At 30.6% G+C, this 16,985-nt stretch overlaps 1 protein-coding gene across 2 annotated transcripts in view; it reads right to left on the reverse strand.

Moving 5' to 3' along the window:
• The window catches only part of CDH9 (cadherin 9), an 82,409-nt gene that overhangs the window by 30,638 nt on the left and 34,786 nt on the right, over positions 1-16,985 (reverse strand). Inside the window, exons 2-3 of one of the 2 annotated variants that reach the window (XM_061187678.1) lie at positions 6,850-7,144; positions 96-215 (exon numbers count right to left, since the gene is read on the reverse strand). In XM_061187678.1, the coding sequence (XP_061043661.1) occupies positions 96-215; positions 6,850-7,144 (415 nt within the window). The remainder of the gene's footprint in view (positions 1-95; positions 216-6,849; positions 7,145-16,985) is intronic. The other variant, XM_061187679.1, reaches the window with a different exon arrangement.

The following is a 16,985-nucleotide window of genomic DNA, read 5'->3' on the forward strand; positions in this document are numbered from 1 at the left end:
ACACTTAATAGCTTTTTAAGTATAGAAAAATCTATAAATGTGCATCCAGATGTTATTGCATAATGAGAAAGAGACCAAGTATTAGATGTTGTTACCTGATTCTGGGTCCACTGAAAAATATGGCTGTCCTTGCAATATGCTATAGACCACTTTGGCACTATTTCCATAGTTGGCGTCATCTGCATCTGTTGCAGTCACTTGTATAACAGATGTACCTACATGAATCCCCACCCAAACACAGACACTTAAGTACTTAGAAATTTGAAGCTATGTTTATGAAACCATATTACTGGGAATGTGGTGTGTTAGACCATGGTACATGTTTCAAGAAATTTGTTTGAATTATGCTGCTAAAAAAAAAATCACTTATCTTTCATTTTTTAAATTTAAATATTCCTTAATAATATTGTTACTATTATTGAGCTATCTAAAAAAGTCAAAAGCAAAATTTATCATAAAGATGAATGTGCACTAATTGATTGAAAATACTGTGACAGAAAACAAGTTTTCACTGAATACAGTGCACATACAATTTTCAATTAATACATTTATTGCTAACTGGAAATGTGAATTTAAAGATAAATCCAACATTGAAAGCACTCCTGCTGCTTTTTATTCTGATAAATTAACTAAATATTGTAAATTGAAAATAAAGAGGCCCTGTTTTTATCAAGACACAAAAGACGTAAAATTGCCAAAATTTTTGGTATGCAAGATATATATGATTATTGTCTGTGCCTCTCTTTGTAATGTAGTTAACATAGTCATATATAATTATACCTATTGATATGCTATGTATTATTTGCTACACATATGTAAATCAGCAGATATACCCCTCCAGAGTTAAGGAAGTGTATAATTGTCTCACATGCATATAATTTACCAATACTCTCAGTTTAATTTTATTTTACAAAAATTAAATTATTTTCTCTTAACTTTGTCACACATAATTATGTTTTAAAAGATAAAAGAGCTTTAAAGGAGCTAGTTTTAGGGGCTAAAGATAATGTAATATATTGATAGACTTTTCTTATATTTTCTAGAACTCTATAAAGATTCAAGGCATGATTCTAAAACTACCATTAACTAAAGCCTACCATGTATTCCTTGAGCAAAATGAGTTTGTAGGACATTTTCTAGTATATTACATGCAACTTTTCAAAATGTTGACTCTGATACTTACATAGATTTTAAAATTCTTTAGAAAAAGTGAGTTCCACATTGGCTCTGTAACCTACTTTAATATCCAGCATACCTTACACACGCATAGCTTGTCTAATTGAGTTGTAGTGAATGTTTCTCAAAATTTGCATATATTTGCTTATGCAGATTCTAGAAATTAATATATTGAGCATTAAGATTAAACTAACAGCTTTATTTTCCATCAGTATATTTTAATATATGAATTTAGGAAGTATTTTTATGTATTCTCAAAATTAATTAGCGTAAGGTGAGAACTTGAGCTCTTCCTCTTGAAGCCTCTGTTTCCTCAGCTGCAATGGAATTGATATGTCCTGTGAGAGGACACAGTACAATTTACTTAGTCATTCTCAGGTGTACTCTTTTATCATTTAAAAAACATCCACTCATGTCCGAGTTAGACCAAAGCAGAAATCATAAAGAGATTTCCATCCCACAATAATGTTCAAATGTTCAACTAGAGTGGTTTTCAGATTTATATTTATTTTTATATAACCCTATGTGAACATATGTTAGATTAATAATTGTTTTCATACTTGAGGGTTATTTGAAATATGAATTATTAAGCATAACCAAGATGCTAAATGCAAGTAGTTAATTCATTGATTTCATGATATTTCTTTTGCTACCAGACTCATTTTTCTTTGGCTGTGGCTGTCATTTCATAATGGGCACAGGTAAAAACACACCTTTATACTTTTTTGACACTTTTAATAATATTTTTGTTAAATTTGGTTTTGATCATTTGCTCTTTATCATGGATATATGATCTTTGAACCTACCTGAAAATACTTGACCTAAAAATAATAAAGAAATTAAAGAATGGAAATCAATCCTATAATGTGGCTAAAATGCTACAAACATCCATATAAAATGCTGTTCCCCCTCTCAGAATCATGGTAATAATTAGAATGTTGTTAAACACTAATAAACACTGGTAGCATATCACTGATACGTTATTTATAATAGCAAAATGAGAAAAAGAAAACTATGTAGTGTGTTGAACTCTAGGGAATGGATAGATTTTTGTTTTTCCGTAAATATAAGGACATTTTACAGCTCATACTATTTAGTAATAAAATTAGATAGAAAGTGGTTGATGTGTTTTGTACTAATTTTATAAATATTTGCTTATAAAGACAAAATAAAAGGAAATACACTGCTTTGATTTTTATATCCCTCTAAATTTTCTGAGCTATATATGCTTCATTTATTCTCAAATAATTTAAAATATTTACTTTTTTATTAAACAAATATTAAGTAAAATATAGTGAAGCCTGAATGACAAATTTATGTCATTTGTTATATGTAGGTTTTGTGTGATGTAAACTCTCCAAAGGAAAGGGCTATGTCTGCTTTTGTTCAACATTTTATCTCTAAAGCCCAGCAGAGTTTCTAGTTCAAAGTCATAACAAGATCTAACATTTACAAATTGCTTAACGTAGACTAGGCAGAGTTCTCAGCACTTGATTTGTATTATTATTTTATCCTCATGATAAACATGGGATGCAGGCCTTGGAGCATATAGAGGTTGCTGATGATTACACAGCTAGTATAGGTGATAGGATGGGATTCGATCTAGCCAGTATGAAGAAGCTTCATTCTAAATACTGTATTAAATGGCCTGTCTAGACATATGATTAGACACATATTTGAATCTACAGGCAGTGTACCTCTAAGAAAGGGCCTAGTTTAGGACATGAAGCATTCAATGATGAGTTACTTGTGTGATCTGTGAAAAACTACAGATAGATTCCTTGTTGGGCGGACAGTGTGGGAGGGGAACTGGATCAGTTTTTGAGCGACCTACCCAGTCAATGAGAAACCTCCAAAATTGCACAATAGGAATTTGCCTTGAGGGAGATGAATGCATGCAAATATAGAAAAATAATAGATAATCTTTAATCAAAGTATAATGACCACAAAAAATGGAAAACAAAATGTAGGAATCTGCTACAAATACCTAATTCAAAGTGTATCTCATTTTCTTTCACTATATATCCTCATGTATCATCCAGATTAAGTGCTCTGATCAGAATATGCTAATGTATTTCAGATTTAAAGAGTCAATTGGAGTCATTTGATTTTAACTACCAGTAAAAGGGATGGGGAGGCACAAGTCTGAGAACCAAAATGAAATATGGCATATTTGATAGAAAGAAGCAAAGGCAGAGGGAAAAAGCAAGGCGAGGATTTGGTGAGAGAGAAAAAGAAGAGACAAATATATTAAGACAAAAATAATCACGTAGGGGGGATAGTATAAAGGAGAACATTGGACTACAGTGTTGGAAAGAAGGATAAAATGAGAATAAAGAATTTTTATATTTTATTCCATTAGACTTCATTTACCCTCAAACTTAATAATAGTAGTTTTTCAAGTGTTTGATTTAAATTAAAATCACTAATATAATGAAAATAAGATTAGAATTCCATAATTGTGCATTACTTCATTTAGAGAGGAGGCATTCTTTATTATGTGATTATGCCCAGGCTTTAGCTGTTAATATGTGGGTTACACATAGCCTGATAAAGTTCCCAAGTATCACCCTTTACATTTCTATGTAAATGGTTATTTGTATAGGTAAAAGCAGAGACAATCACATCTATAAAACTATAATAAGTTTATTTTCCTTTAAATCAGGTAGGAGAGTTATAAAAGAACAATACATTTTCAGGATATAAATACATATACTTTTTATTTAGGCATATATTTTATGTATATACATATATATGTACACATATATATAAAATCTTATTATAAAATGCAGTTTCCTCTTTCCTTACACTTATTTGGATTTACTTTTATTGAGAAATTTGAATTAAAATAAGAAAATAAGAAAAATTCTACACTCAAGGAGTCACTAAGAATCTAATAAAATTAGAAGTTTTCCAAACTACATTTTGCATAATAACCATAACTATTTTACAGTGGAGAAAAATAGTAAGGTATTAAAATTATCCAGCTATCTCTGCATTTTATTAACTTTTTTTCTTTTTAAATCTAGTATAGTAATAAGTCATCTCTGTATGTTTTTGAGCAAGCCAGTTTAACGCTTTTGGGCTCATTTTTACTTATTTATTAAAAGAGGTAATTAAACCAAGTATAGTATCTTCCACATATGCATATAGTATTGGGTTGGCCAAGAAGTTCATTCAGTTTTAAGTAGAAATAAAAGACACATTTTTCATTTTCACTAAGAACTTTATTGAACAATGTATTCACTAACCAAATGAACTTTTTGGCCAACCCAGTATTTATAATATGTGCGTTTCTGTTTAAAAATAGGTATACGTACAAAGTATATGAGTGGGCTAAGGAGGGATCAATTAGTGCAGTAATGTCAATATTAGTAATAAAGAATAATAACTATCCTCTATAAATAGGATCAAGATTTACCTGTAGTTCTTAAATATTTGTTTATTAGTACCAAAATCTGCAGCTGGAGCCATACAGCTGTCTCCTATACGCTTTTCTTGTTTTTTTTGTAATTGTAGACATGCAGGAAATGTAATTGGCATTGACCCAAATTCTCATATTTAAGGTCTACAGTAATCAGAAATTGTACTGCCCACAATTTAAAGCTTATATAAACGAAATACATATTGCCTTACATAAAGGGCTTTTTGGACAAGATAATCTGCAAGGCTTCTCCTATGTATAAACTTATATATTCTATATTTTAATATAGGTATTGAACAAGTGAAAAGTTTTTAAAAAATAAAATAGAGAAGTACTTAGTCTAGTTCTGATCTTATTACACACTTGATAAATATTAAAAGAATCTAGATTATATTAGTATTTCAGATAAATACTAATATAATCAGATATAGTCAGAGAAAGACTATATTTGAATTAGGTAGATAAATTATAAGACTATACTGAGTGGAAGATAATATCCCATTAAATAACCCAAAATAATATAGGAGAAAATACAAGTAATTTGACGTTAAATATAAAGTCTCTGATAAATATTCTGTTCTTAAAAATGAGGTAATGCTTTGAAAATTTAAAAAGTTATTCAAATTTAAATCAATTATCCAAATTTATCATATTCAACTATCTCTGTCATCTTAATTATACTTTTTACTCTTATAGGTATGTCAAATCTTTTTGGAGAAGGATAAATGAAAGTCTTTGTACTATTAAGTGTTAAAATATCTGGCAAAATAACATGCATACAAGAAAAAAAATATATGTTTTACAATGGTTAAAAGGTGTTAATTGGAAAGCCAAACTATAGAATGCTCAAGAATAGGAAGCTGCAATGGAGAGCATAATTTTAGATGTATCTTTATCTCAAATCTAAGCCCACAAAGAGACATGATGTATATCTACATTAGCCCACTGGTCGACCTATATGGACCAATCCAGTACTTTCCATGGAACTGTACCAGGCTAACACATATTTTAAAATATTAAAGAAAACGCAAGCACTCATATTTCATCCTAGGCTTTAAGATTTCATAGGAGTCTTGTCTAATTTGATAAGTGCTTTTCATATTATTGGAATGAATACCTGAAAAGGCAGAAGAACTGCACTTTTCTCAGATGAGATTTCATCTGAGTTTAGAGAAAATAACTTCTTTACAAATTTTTGGTTATTCTAGAAAATAACCAAAAATGCCATTCTAGCTAGATGGTACACACAGTTAAGAAATATTTAATATCAATCACTCAGTAAAGGTGGATATGTTTGTTTTTCTTCTTTAAGAAATTATTTTAGACTTACCCATGTATTAATTACAATAATGTCAAAGTTATATACTTATAACTGATTTTGAAATAATATTCAACTAAATATCAATTTTTCAAAATCAGTTACATGTTTGGGATATTATAATAAGTTTATATCACTTATTTTTTTAGAAATATGATTTAACAGTCAGCTCTTATCATCTCAGTAACAAATCTAAACCTTTCATATAATTATAGCTAAATGTAGTTACATATACAGATAAAAACATTGCATAATAACAAATGGCATTTAAAATTATGGGCAGCCTTAAAAAATGAAATGATTATTTTCAGTTTTCAGGATAAACCATTGCTGGATGGAACATAGCTAAAATAACATTAAAAAGACTTGGAATATTGTTGTTATGCTACCAGGTTATTTGATCTTAATTCAGTTACTTAATCTTTCTGAATCCAGGGTTCCTAATTAACAGAATGGGGATTTAAAGTTCTGTTTCCCATGCCTGCATCAAGTTGTTTCAATGATCAAATGAGATGATCAAAAGAAATTTGTCAAATGCAAGCATTCATTGTTTTAATGCAAAATAATGCAAACAAAACTGTCTAAAACTTCTGACACTATTTGATATTCCTTTCATTTCAGGCCAAAATACATTTAACTTGACTGCCATTTGAATGGCATTTGAGTAAAGGTAAAGACGTTTGTTGAAATGCAATGGAATAATTGTTCTCAGTAATCATCTTAGATGTCAGTTACAAAATAGCAGGAAACATTAAGAAACATACAACCGAAAATCATAAGAAGTGAGATAGCTAACACTAAATAGTAGTTTCAGTTATAGTTCTTATCTTGAAAGAGATCACATCTCATAACTGTATGTCCATAATAACTACCTTAGCAAAAAATAAAATAAAATAAAAAACTTAGTTTACATGGATTAACATATACCTACCGACTCCAGACATTTCAGGAACACTGGCAGTGTACAAGTCTTTTGTGAATTTTGGTTCATTGTCATTGATATCATGGATTTTAATTATAAATTCAGATTCAGGCTCCACCTGCCGCCCGGTCTTTCTGTCTATAGCCTTGGCACGAAGAACGTACAGGGACTTTTCTTCTCTGTCTAATTTCTTTGCCGCATGAATATCTCCTGTGTTTTCATCTATTACGAACAGACTGCCAGCCCCATCTCCTGTTAATATGTATTTTAAATTTCCATCTCCTTTATCTTGGTCAGTGTGAAGCTTCAGAGAGGTAGAAAAGAAGAGTTCTATAAATATATGCATTGTTATTACAGAAAAAATAATTTTGGTAAATATTAATTTATCTCTACATGACATCACTGGAACAATGATTGCAATGGTTATCTTAATTTTCACTGTGGAGAGATTAAACATTTTAGTTTTATCATTCTCAAAATTTTTAAACATATATTTATATAAGAGAGTACATTTAAAATAAAATAAAATATATATATATATATTTCTCAAAACACAGTGTTTCCAAGACATTTTTGAATAGAATGCTACCAATATTTAAATGTCTAGTACATTAACAAGAAAAAAATCCATTGGTCTAATAAACCTTAAGTGTAAAATATTAATATACTCGATTACATCTAAAATTGCTAAACTCAAGAGGTGATGTGAGAAATTTCTGACCTTATTATGATGATAAGTTTAGGATATATACCATAATTTTAAATGATTTTAACCTCCCTTCAGTATAATATCGCTTGCAGATGCACAGGCTCTGTCATCAGAGACCAACCAGAGACAGAATATTAATCTCATAGATTATTCTCTACATGACTTTGGGAGAGTACTCTTTCAACCAGGATGTTCTCACTTTTTGGAAATTGGTGTATTTTATAGACATTTGAAATTTCAAGTGATATAAAACACACAGGGCTTTTCCATTGGTCATATAAATAATTTGATGAAAATATTAGGATTTTTTTCATAAATTATCTTCCTTCTATTCATTCCCATCTTAAAAGTAAACTTCTTAGTATAGAAGATTTTTCACTGAGTATTTAAAACAGACAAATGGATCATGTATTTACAGAAATTTTGAGTTGGAAAAAATCCTAATGTTTTTGCAAACCTAACACTATTCTGAAACTTGAGTCTTTACTAGCCTATGCCTGCTCTGTTGTCTTCCATCATATACTTCACAATTCCCAATACATTCTTACTCCATCTATTTCTTTAGTGTCCCATTCCATCTTTGAACAATTTGACTATTTGAATCTATTTTTTATGGTAGCCAGAATTACAGACTTGAGATTCATACTTTACTCCTCCTTTACCCAATGTTAAAATAACCATATGTAGCCTTTTCTTCTCTGAAATATCTCCCCCACCCATCCATCTGTCTCCATCTCTATGGCTACCACCCGGGTTTTGTTCATCATATCTTATCTGTACCACTGCAACAATCTTCTAATTGATGCCTACCTCCCTCTTGTTCTACTCCAAACAATTTTCCATACTAAAGAAGCTGATTTTTTCTACATCACAAATCGAGTCATATTACTTCTTAGCTTAAAAATCTTCAACCAGGTACAGTGCATAAGAACCATGAATCTAAAGTCTTATAAACCAGGCCTGGTCTCATGCAAATTTCTGTTATATTGGGCAAATTGTGTGTGTGTGTGTGTGTTTAATCTAAGCCACTTCTATTAAAAGAGGATAATATTCTTTTTTAAAAGAATCATTACTTTTATTGTTATTCTATTTCCTTGGACTCTATAGCCTTATTTATGCATTATCCATAATCTTGTTCTCATCTCCAGATGTGTTTCTGTCACCTTTATCCACTTTGCTATACACTCTGTACATACCAATTGTTTTGTTTTGCCTGTTTTGTTTTCTTCATTTCTCAGAAGGCCTGTTCCAGCTTTCATACCTGATGTTTGCAGATGTTTCTCTCACCCTTTAACACCCTTTCTCTTCTCTGTATTTTCCCCTAACTAAATATTTATCAAATCTCATTAAAAATTTTTTTTCTTAAGGATGCTTTCCCTAACCCTCTAGACTAGAATAAATATGCCTGCTCTGTAATTATAAAGCACATTTCACTTTCCTATCATGATACTCACCCCATTTGGTAAAATTGTTTGTTGTGCCCACTAAACTGTAAAATCCAAAAAAGAAAGATTGATATATATATAAAAAATTTCTAGGACCTCAACACATATTTCTTAAAAACCAAATATTTCCTCTTTTTTTAACAATATGTTTTTACATATATAAAACAGGTTTAGTTGTCAGTGATTATCAGAAAAATCAGATTATAAATAACATAAAACTTGCCTTTTTTTTACTAAAATTACATCTTAGAAATCTCTGTATGTAAATAAAATTATTTTAATGATTGCATTTTTCAAATAGTTTTTTCAAGCTACTTTATAATAAATATTTTTGTACATTTATCTTTGTATTGCTAGTACTTTTATTCTGAGAGGAGAAAAAGAAGATACTTTTAATGAAAGGAAATAATTAGGAAAAGATGAAAAAGATAGATGTATAGATAGATTATTTATATGTATTAGAAGCTCTATTTAATTTGGCAAAAAATGTTGAGACAACTAAAATGTTCACCTTATTAATGTGGTTAGAATGTGTACAATGCTATTATTTATAGTCATTAAAATTATGGTCTGCATATATACTGTTGGATGTAAATATTTAAATGAGATATTATGTTAAAATACAATGTATAGAGTATAATTTCAACTTTTTATATCTTTTTTTTCATAAAAATACTCTTAACATATACATAATATTGCAAGTAGTTGTATAGTTTTAAAATGTTTTCCTTTGTTTTTAAGTTGTACATGTTTTATACATTTTTATGAATAAATTTGTATTAATTTCTCCATAAAATAAAGGAAAACTAAATAAAAGTTGTCTGGAGAGATATAGGAAATAAACTATATGATGTCTCCCACAGCGTGTACTCTAGTGTTCTCACATTTATACACAGAAAAAGAAACATGAGAGATTAATCAGTTATCAATATTGTCAAATATATTGTCAGACTGAAACAAATATAATCCAGGGATAATGCTGCAATTTACTGAAAATTGTGGAATATTAAATATGGTGGGGTAAAGATTGTGTATTGTCAGGGATCCCTATCCCATGCTTATATTATGGAAATTATTAATAAGTAGCCAAAATAAAAGGCAGGAACGAGTTTATACTGTTATAGAATTTCTGTGGAAATTTACGTATGTATACACAAATGAAAATTAGTTTTAAATTTTCTATATCCTTCCCCACTATCTTTCCATATATTTAACATAATAACATTGTAATAAATATTGTGTTATATCTTTATTTTTTGCATTTAATAAAGATTTAACATTCTATTGTGATTATTAAAATGTGCAGGAAACTGAATCTGTGTCTATCACACTAAATTATATACGATTCTACATGTTGGATTCAAACACTTATGGAAACAATTTACTTCTCAGAGATTTTCTACTCATTCAAAATATGTTGAAGTCTACAAAAGTATTTAGTCAAACATAATAATAATCCTAGTAACTATACTTTCCTCTGAATGGTTTTATATTCAATATTTAAAGTTTCAAGGAAAATTCAGTATTATAATATCATGCTGTTTGGACTGAGGATGATGTCCAAAGGGAAATTAAAATATTTATGGAATTACAAGACTTTCAGAATAAGTATGTTGTCTGAATATATGAAATTTTAGTTACTAAATAAATCTTTGCAACAAAACAGTAATATTATTTTAGTCATTCATATATTGAAATCATTGTAATTTAGATTTATTATTCTATTTCTACCTGTTTTAAACCCTGTCCCAATATTTCATATATATTCTTTATTCTGTTAATTTAAAATGCCATTTTAAAAGTATTATTTTACACAAAATCAAACACATTTTAAAGCATTGTCTTTAATTCACAATTTAATTTTAAGAACAAAAGCTCCCAATAGTTACTTTCTGGTGCAATATAACAAAAATGAAAACTACTATCTTAAAATACTAAATTTCTCTATTATGTACATTATTAATTTTGAATTATACATTTAGAATTGATAGAAATTGATAGTAAAACCTACTATACATTAACTTAAATATAAACAAAAGTCTTAAAAATAAACCCAAAATTCAACATTTTGTAAGATCATAAAAAATTAGAAATCTTGAAAATATTGTTTATCTATTATAGAAGAAAGCCACATAAAATCCCTTAAGAAATAAGAGTACCAAAAAGTAATTATTTTCTTCAGACATCAATAAACCAAATAGTCTTCACCTCCTGGTCATAACTTAGTTGCCTCTTCTGAACTTGAATAAATACACTGAAAGCAAAATAAATCATGGATAAATATTTTAAATGCTAACTGTTATTTTCCAACATTACATTTTTAGTTTTACTCTGCTACAGTTTTTTTTGTTTTTAGAAATTTTGAAAAAGTAAATATGTACATGCAAAATAGGCTAAAAATTTAAACTGTGATGGTTAATTTTATATGTCAATTTAACTGGGCCACAGAATGTCCAAATATTTGGTTAAATGTTATTTTGAATGTGTCTATGGGGATACTTCTGGAAGAGATTCACAACTCAGTCTGTAGACTGTGTAAAGTAGATTGTCCTTTCCTAAAGTGGGTGGGCCTCATCTAATCCTTTAAAGGCCAGAATACAAAAAGACTGAAAATGGGAGAATTCACTCTTTCTGCCTGCTGTCTGTGATTCAGACTGGAAGTTACACCACTGACTCTCTGGTTCTCAAGCATTTGGACTTGGACTTGAACTATTGCATCAGCATTCTGGGTCTCCAGCTTGCCAACTGCAGATCTTAGGACTTTCCCGTCTCCATAATCATGGGAGCCAATTCTTTACATATATATGTTTATATAATAATATAATATAAATGTATATTGGTATATAATAATGTAATGGATATGTATATATATTTTCCAGAGAAACAGAATTAATTTTGTGTGTATCTATAATATATATACATAATGTATATATAAATAAATATCTATATATATATATATAGATATATATATATAGATATATAGATATATAGATATATATTATAATTTATCAAAATAAAATCTGTATTAGTCTGGGTTTTCCAGAGAAAGAAAACCAATAGTCTTTAGGGAGATTGGAATGTTAGAGTAGCTTTGTCGTTTAAGATCTACTCACCCACACTGAGAGGGTCCAGAAGACATCTTTCACCACTATGGTGAGAAACAAATAGTGAGAGAGCCCAGGCATCCTTGAAGAGCTTTGTGATCACTCTTTTCTGTAGGCCAGATCTTATAGTGGGAACTGCTATCAATGAATTGGGAAACCTATATGCAATGGGAGTAATTGGATCCCAGAGTGACAGAGGCTAAGTTCAGCACTCACCTGCCAAAAGATAGGTGGCAGGATTATCATAATGGACAGCAGAGTCAAAGCAGCAGTCAGAATAGTCTGACTCACACAGACCTATGGCATTGGCTAATTGATTACGGTGTTCCTAGAAGTAGATAGGAAGGCTACTAAATTCATACTTAACCCGTAAAAGCAGAAAAGTTCAAGGTCAAGAGAGCAAAACACCAACATAAATCATAAAAACAGAGTCAATCAGTTCCCAGGCCTGAGCCAGTTTACAGACTCAGAATCTCTTGAATAAAGAGGATGCCAAGTCCTCTTGAGGAAGGACCCCAGTACACACCAAAAATTTGTACTCTTAGTCTTTTTCCCAGCATTCCCCAAAAAACCTATGCCTTTTACCAGGATAACTGTGCAGTGGGGAAAAGAAAATAATTGGACATTTTGGTATTACTGGACACTGACTCTGAACTAATATTGATTCCAGAAGATCTAAAATATCAATGTGATCTGCCTACCCGAGTAGAGGCATATGAAAGTCAGGTGACAGATGGAGTTTTACCTGAGGTTCATCTCATACTGGGCTCAGTGGGTCCCTAAACCCATCCTGTGGTAAATAATAAATTGTCACTTCTGGCCCATCCTACAACCAAAAAACAGGCACAATGGCTAGTGGGCCTCTTTGGACTTTGGAGGCAGCATATTCCTCATTTGGGTGTTTTATCCCTCTCCATTTACCACGTCACCTGAAAAGCTTCTGGCTTTGAGCTGGACTCAGAACTTGAGAAGTCTCTGCAACAAGTCTGGGCTGGTATACGAGCTACTGTATCACTTTGACCATATAATCCAACAGATCCAGAGGTGCTTAAAGTGTCAGTGGCAGATAGAGATGCTGGTTGGAGCCTGTGACAGGTCCCTATAGGTGAATTGCAGTGCAGACCCTCCTAATTCTGGAGCAAAGCCCTGATATCCTTTGTGGATAACTAATCTCCTTCTGAGAAAAACCTCTTGGCCTACAAACTGATTGCTTAACCGTGGGTACCAAGTTACCATGCAGCCTGAGATGCTCCTCATGAACTGCATGTTATCTGACCTATCAAGCCATAAAGTTGAGTGTGCACAACAGCATTCCATCGTCAAATGGAACTGGTACATATGTGATCAGGCCTGGACATGCCCTGAAAACACAAGTTAAGTTACAGGAAGTAGTGGCCCAAATGCCCATGGTCCCCACTCCTGCTACACTGCCCTCTCTCCCCAGTCTGCACCTGTAGCCTCATGAGGAGTTTCTTCTTCAGGTGATGGAAGAAGAAAAGTCTTGGGTCTGGTTTAAAAAGAGTTCTGCATGATTTTCAGGCATCACTCAAAACTGGACTACAATACTACAGTCCCTTTCTGGGACATCCTTGAAGGACAGTGCTGAAGAGAAATCCTCTCAGTGGACAGAACTTTCAGCAGTGCATGTATATATACGTGTGTGTGTACATAAATATATAAATATGTTAACATATATATAACCTATTCAACATGTTATATGTGTTCTGTTTCTCTGCAGAACTCAGAGTAAAGTTTGCAAAATCAAAGTAAATTCATCTCTAATCAATCTTTCTTTAAAAATTAGAAATAAGGGTCTTTTGTTTGCTTATTTTAATTTTTGTTTAAAGTGTTTTTAATTGCAAAAGTATGCCACATTACCCAACTCTTATTATGAACAATCATTACACATCCTTAAAATTATATTTGGAATTTTCTAACATCTTGCTCAATTTTTAATGAGGAAAGCCATAGAGCTGTTGCTGACAGTTGCTAAAAATAACCATTAATAACAATTACAATATATTTCTGATGTTTTAGTAATGTTAAAATGCATTTCCAATATATTTGGAAATATATTCTGTGTCAGTCTTAACAGTATATTTTTTGTGTTTCAGATAAAACAATTTATTATCTTTAAGTTTACTTATATTAGGTATTGGCTTCATGACTATTATATTAATATCGAGTTTTATGGTAAATAAAACCTAAATAGAAGGCCACTAATATGCAATATATTTACACCATAAACATTTCCAGTTTGGGCTAACCTGGGTTAGCTGGGCTTACCCTCTCATAGTAAGCAACTACAAATCTGGACAAAATATATGAAGCCAATGTTTTCAGGAACTGAATAACAGAGGGGAAGCAACAAGATGAACTATAAGTTCACTCTACATTCTGCCTGCGAAGAGTTTTACTGCAGAGAAGTGGAGCCTATACAGAGATTAGTGATTCTGCTGGGCAGAGGAAACAGAGATCAGAATTCAGGGTTGCTATTGTGGCACGAATTTGCTGGAGAGGGTACGAAGAGGAGAGAACCAGAGAACCACAGAGGAGCCCAATCAAGGTAGCTGTGTAAGATTTCTGCTAAAATTTACAGTAAAATCATATACTATACATGTACAGGGAGGCAGGCCCAGCATAGGACACTTCTGGGGATCTAAGATTTTAACAGAATTTTAGCCATTGCAAAGAATGCGAAGAGGTAGGAGTTTCGAAACAACCAGAATAGTTCGTCTTAAGTGAATATCCTGGGCATTAAGTTAAGACTTGAGAAAAGCCACGCCTTAGGAAAAAAGGACTGTGTTCTATGAGTAAAAACTACATCCTAAGAAAAAAGACTAACATAGACCCATTCAAACAGTTTCTAGAATCAAGGCTTAACAGGACATTGTATCATCTACAATCCCCAGAATATATTAATATAAATTAATTACTAAAGTATCAGGAGAATAATATTATGTGTGTGTGTATACATCTCAATGGAAGCAAACAACTCAGATATGTGAACTAACAAACGTATGTGTAATTAGAGAACCAATTAATATACATGTAGTTACAAAAGGGAGGAAAAAGTATTGCAGAGAATAATTTTTTAAAGAGATAATGGTGATCATTCTCCAAGTTAGTGAAGGGCATCAGGCCATATATCCAATTTTAGTGAATTTCAATCAAAATAATTACAAAAAATGTAAATCTGGGCACATCATAGTCAAATCGATGAAAACTATGATTTAGAGAAAATATTCATATTTCTTAATTTTTTGTGATTTCCTCTTCGATTATCTAGAAGTGTACTATTAATTTTCAAAAATTTTAATGTTTTCTAGTTATTTTTTGATCAGTTTTCAATCTGATTCTATTGTGAACAAAGAGATCTTTAAAGCATCCAAGGAATAAACATATATTCAGGGAAAAAATATAACAATAAAGACGCTGAATTCACATTAGAAGTAATAAAACCCAGAATTGTTCAGTAAAATAACCTTCAAAAATGAAGAAATAATAACATTTTGAGAAAAAAAAAATGGTGAGAGAATCCACTGTAATAGGACTTTCATTTCAAAAAATACTAAATGAATATCTTTAGGCTGCATAGAAATAATCCTAGATTGAATCCTTGACATAAAGAAAGAAATGAGGAGCCATGGAAAGGGCAAAACAGTTGCTAAATATAAGAGATTTTAAAAATATTCCTTAAAGACAATTGACTGTTTAAATCTAGTATAATATCAATATATTATGAGGTTTATACAACACAGTAAAAGTAAATTATATAGCAATAATCGCCAAGTGTGTAAAAGGTAAATGGATTGTACTTCTTGCAAAGTTATAACATTTTGCAATTATGGCATCATATTCCAGTTGGACTTAAGTAAATTAAGTGTGGATGTTTATCTTTATAATCCTTCCATAATTCTTAGCACAGCTAGTAAATATTACAGGAAGATAAAGCTGAAAAGATCATAGTAAAAGTAAAATGGAATACTAATTAGGGGAGAAAGAAAAATGGGGAAATTGAAACACTGTTCCATAAAGAAAGGCAAAAAACAAAAAAAGGATTAAAACAAGAATAAGTAGAACAAATGTAATACAAGTAAATAGTCCAGTATATATTAATGGACTAAAACCTCAAGTAATAAAGAGATTTTGAGAATACACTAAAAAATACTTAACTACATGTAGATTACAAGAGCCATGATTTAAATATAGCCAAGAACACAAATACATCTGAAGTAAAGAAATAAAAAACATAGGAAATAATAATTGTAAGGAAGCATGTGGGGCTATATTAATATCAGACAAAATAAACTTTGAGAAATGATAAAGAGGAATGTTTTATAAAGATAAAAGGGGCATTATCTCAGAAAGATATAACAATTATTGATATTATTGTGGATGGAACAATAATAAATTTTAAAATACATGAAGCACATTTCATAAAACTAAAAGAAGTAGTAGACAAATCCAAATCACAGTTGAATTTTATTATGGAGATGATTAGCTTTTATTTCTTATAAGAAACTAATACATTAGATATATAACTGAAATTATGAGATTTTAGAATAGATCACAGTGAGTCATTATACTATCCACATGTAATTAAAACAGCAAATTAACAATTTAGGTACAAAAAACAGATAGGTTCACTTAATACTGTATGTGCATATTAATAATGTTTTTAGAATATTTTTTGATTTACAGGAAAAATACAAAGATAACTACAGTTAGTTCCCACACACCTCACAAAAGTTTCTCTTTTATTAACCTCTTACGTTATTATAGCATATTTCCTACAATTAATGGGCCAATATTGACAAATATTATTATTAAGTAAAGTCTGTATTTTATTTGGAGTCCCTTACTTTTAACCTAATATCTTTTATC

The sequence above is a fragment of the Eubalaena glacialis genome, chromosome 4 (genome assembly GCF_028564815.1).
Source record: "Eubalaena glacialis isolate mEubGla1 chromosome 4, mEubGla1.1.hap2.+ XY, whole genome shotgun sequence".
Classification (NCBI taxonomy): Eukaryota; Metazoa; Chordata; class Mammalia; order Artiodactyla; family Balaenidae; genus Eubalaena; species Eubalaena glacialis.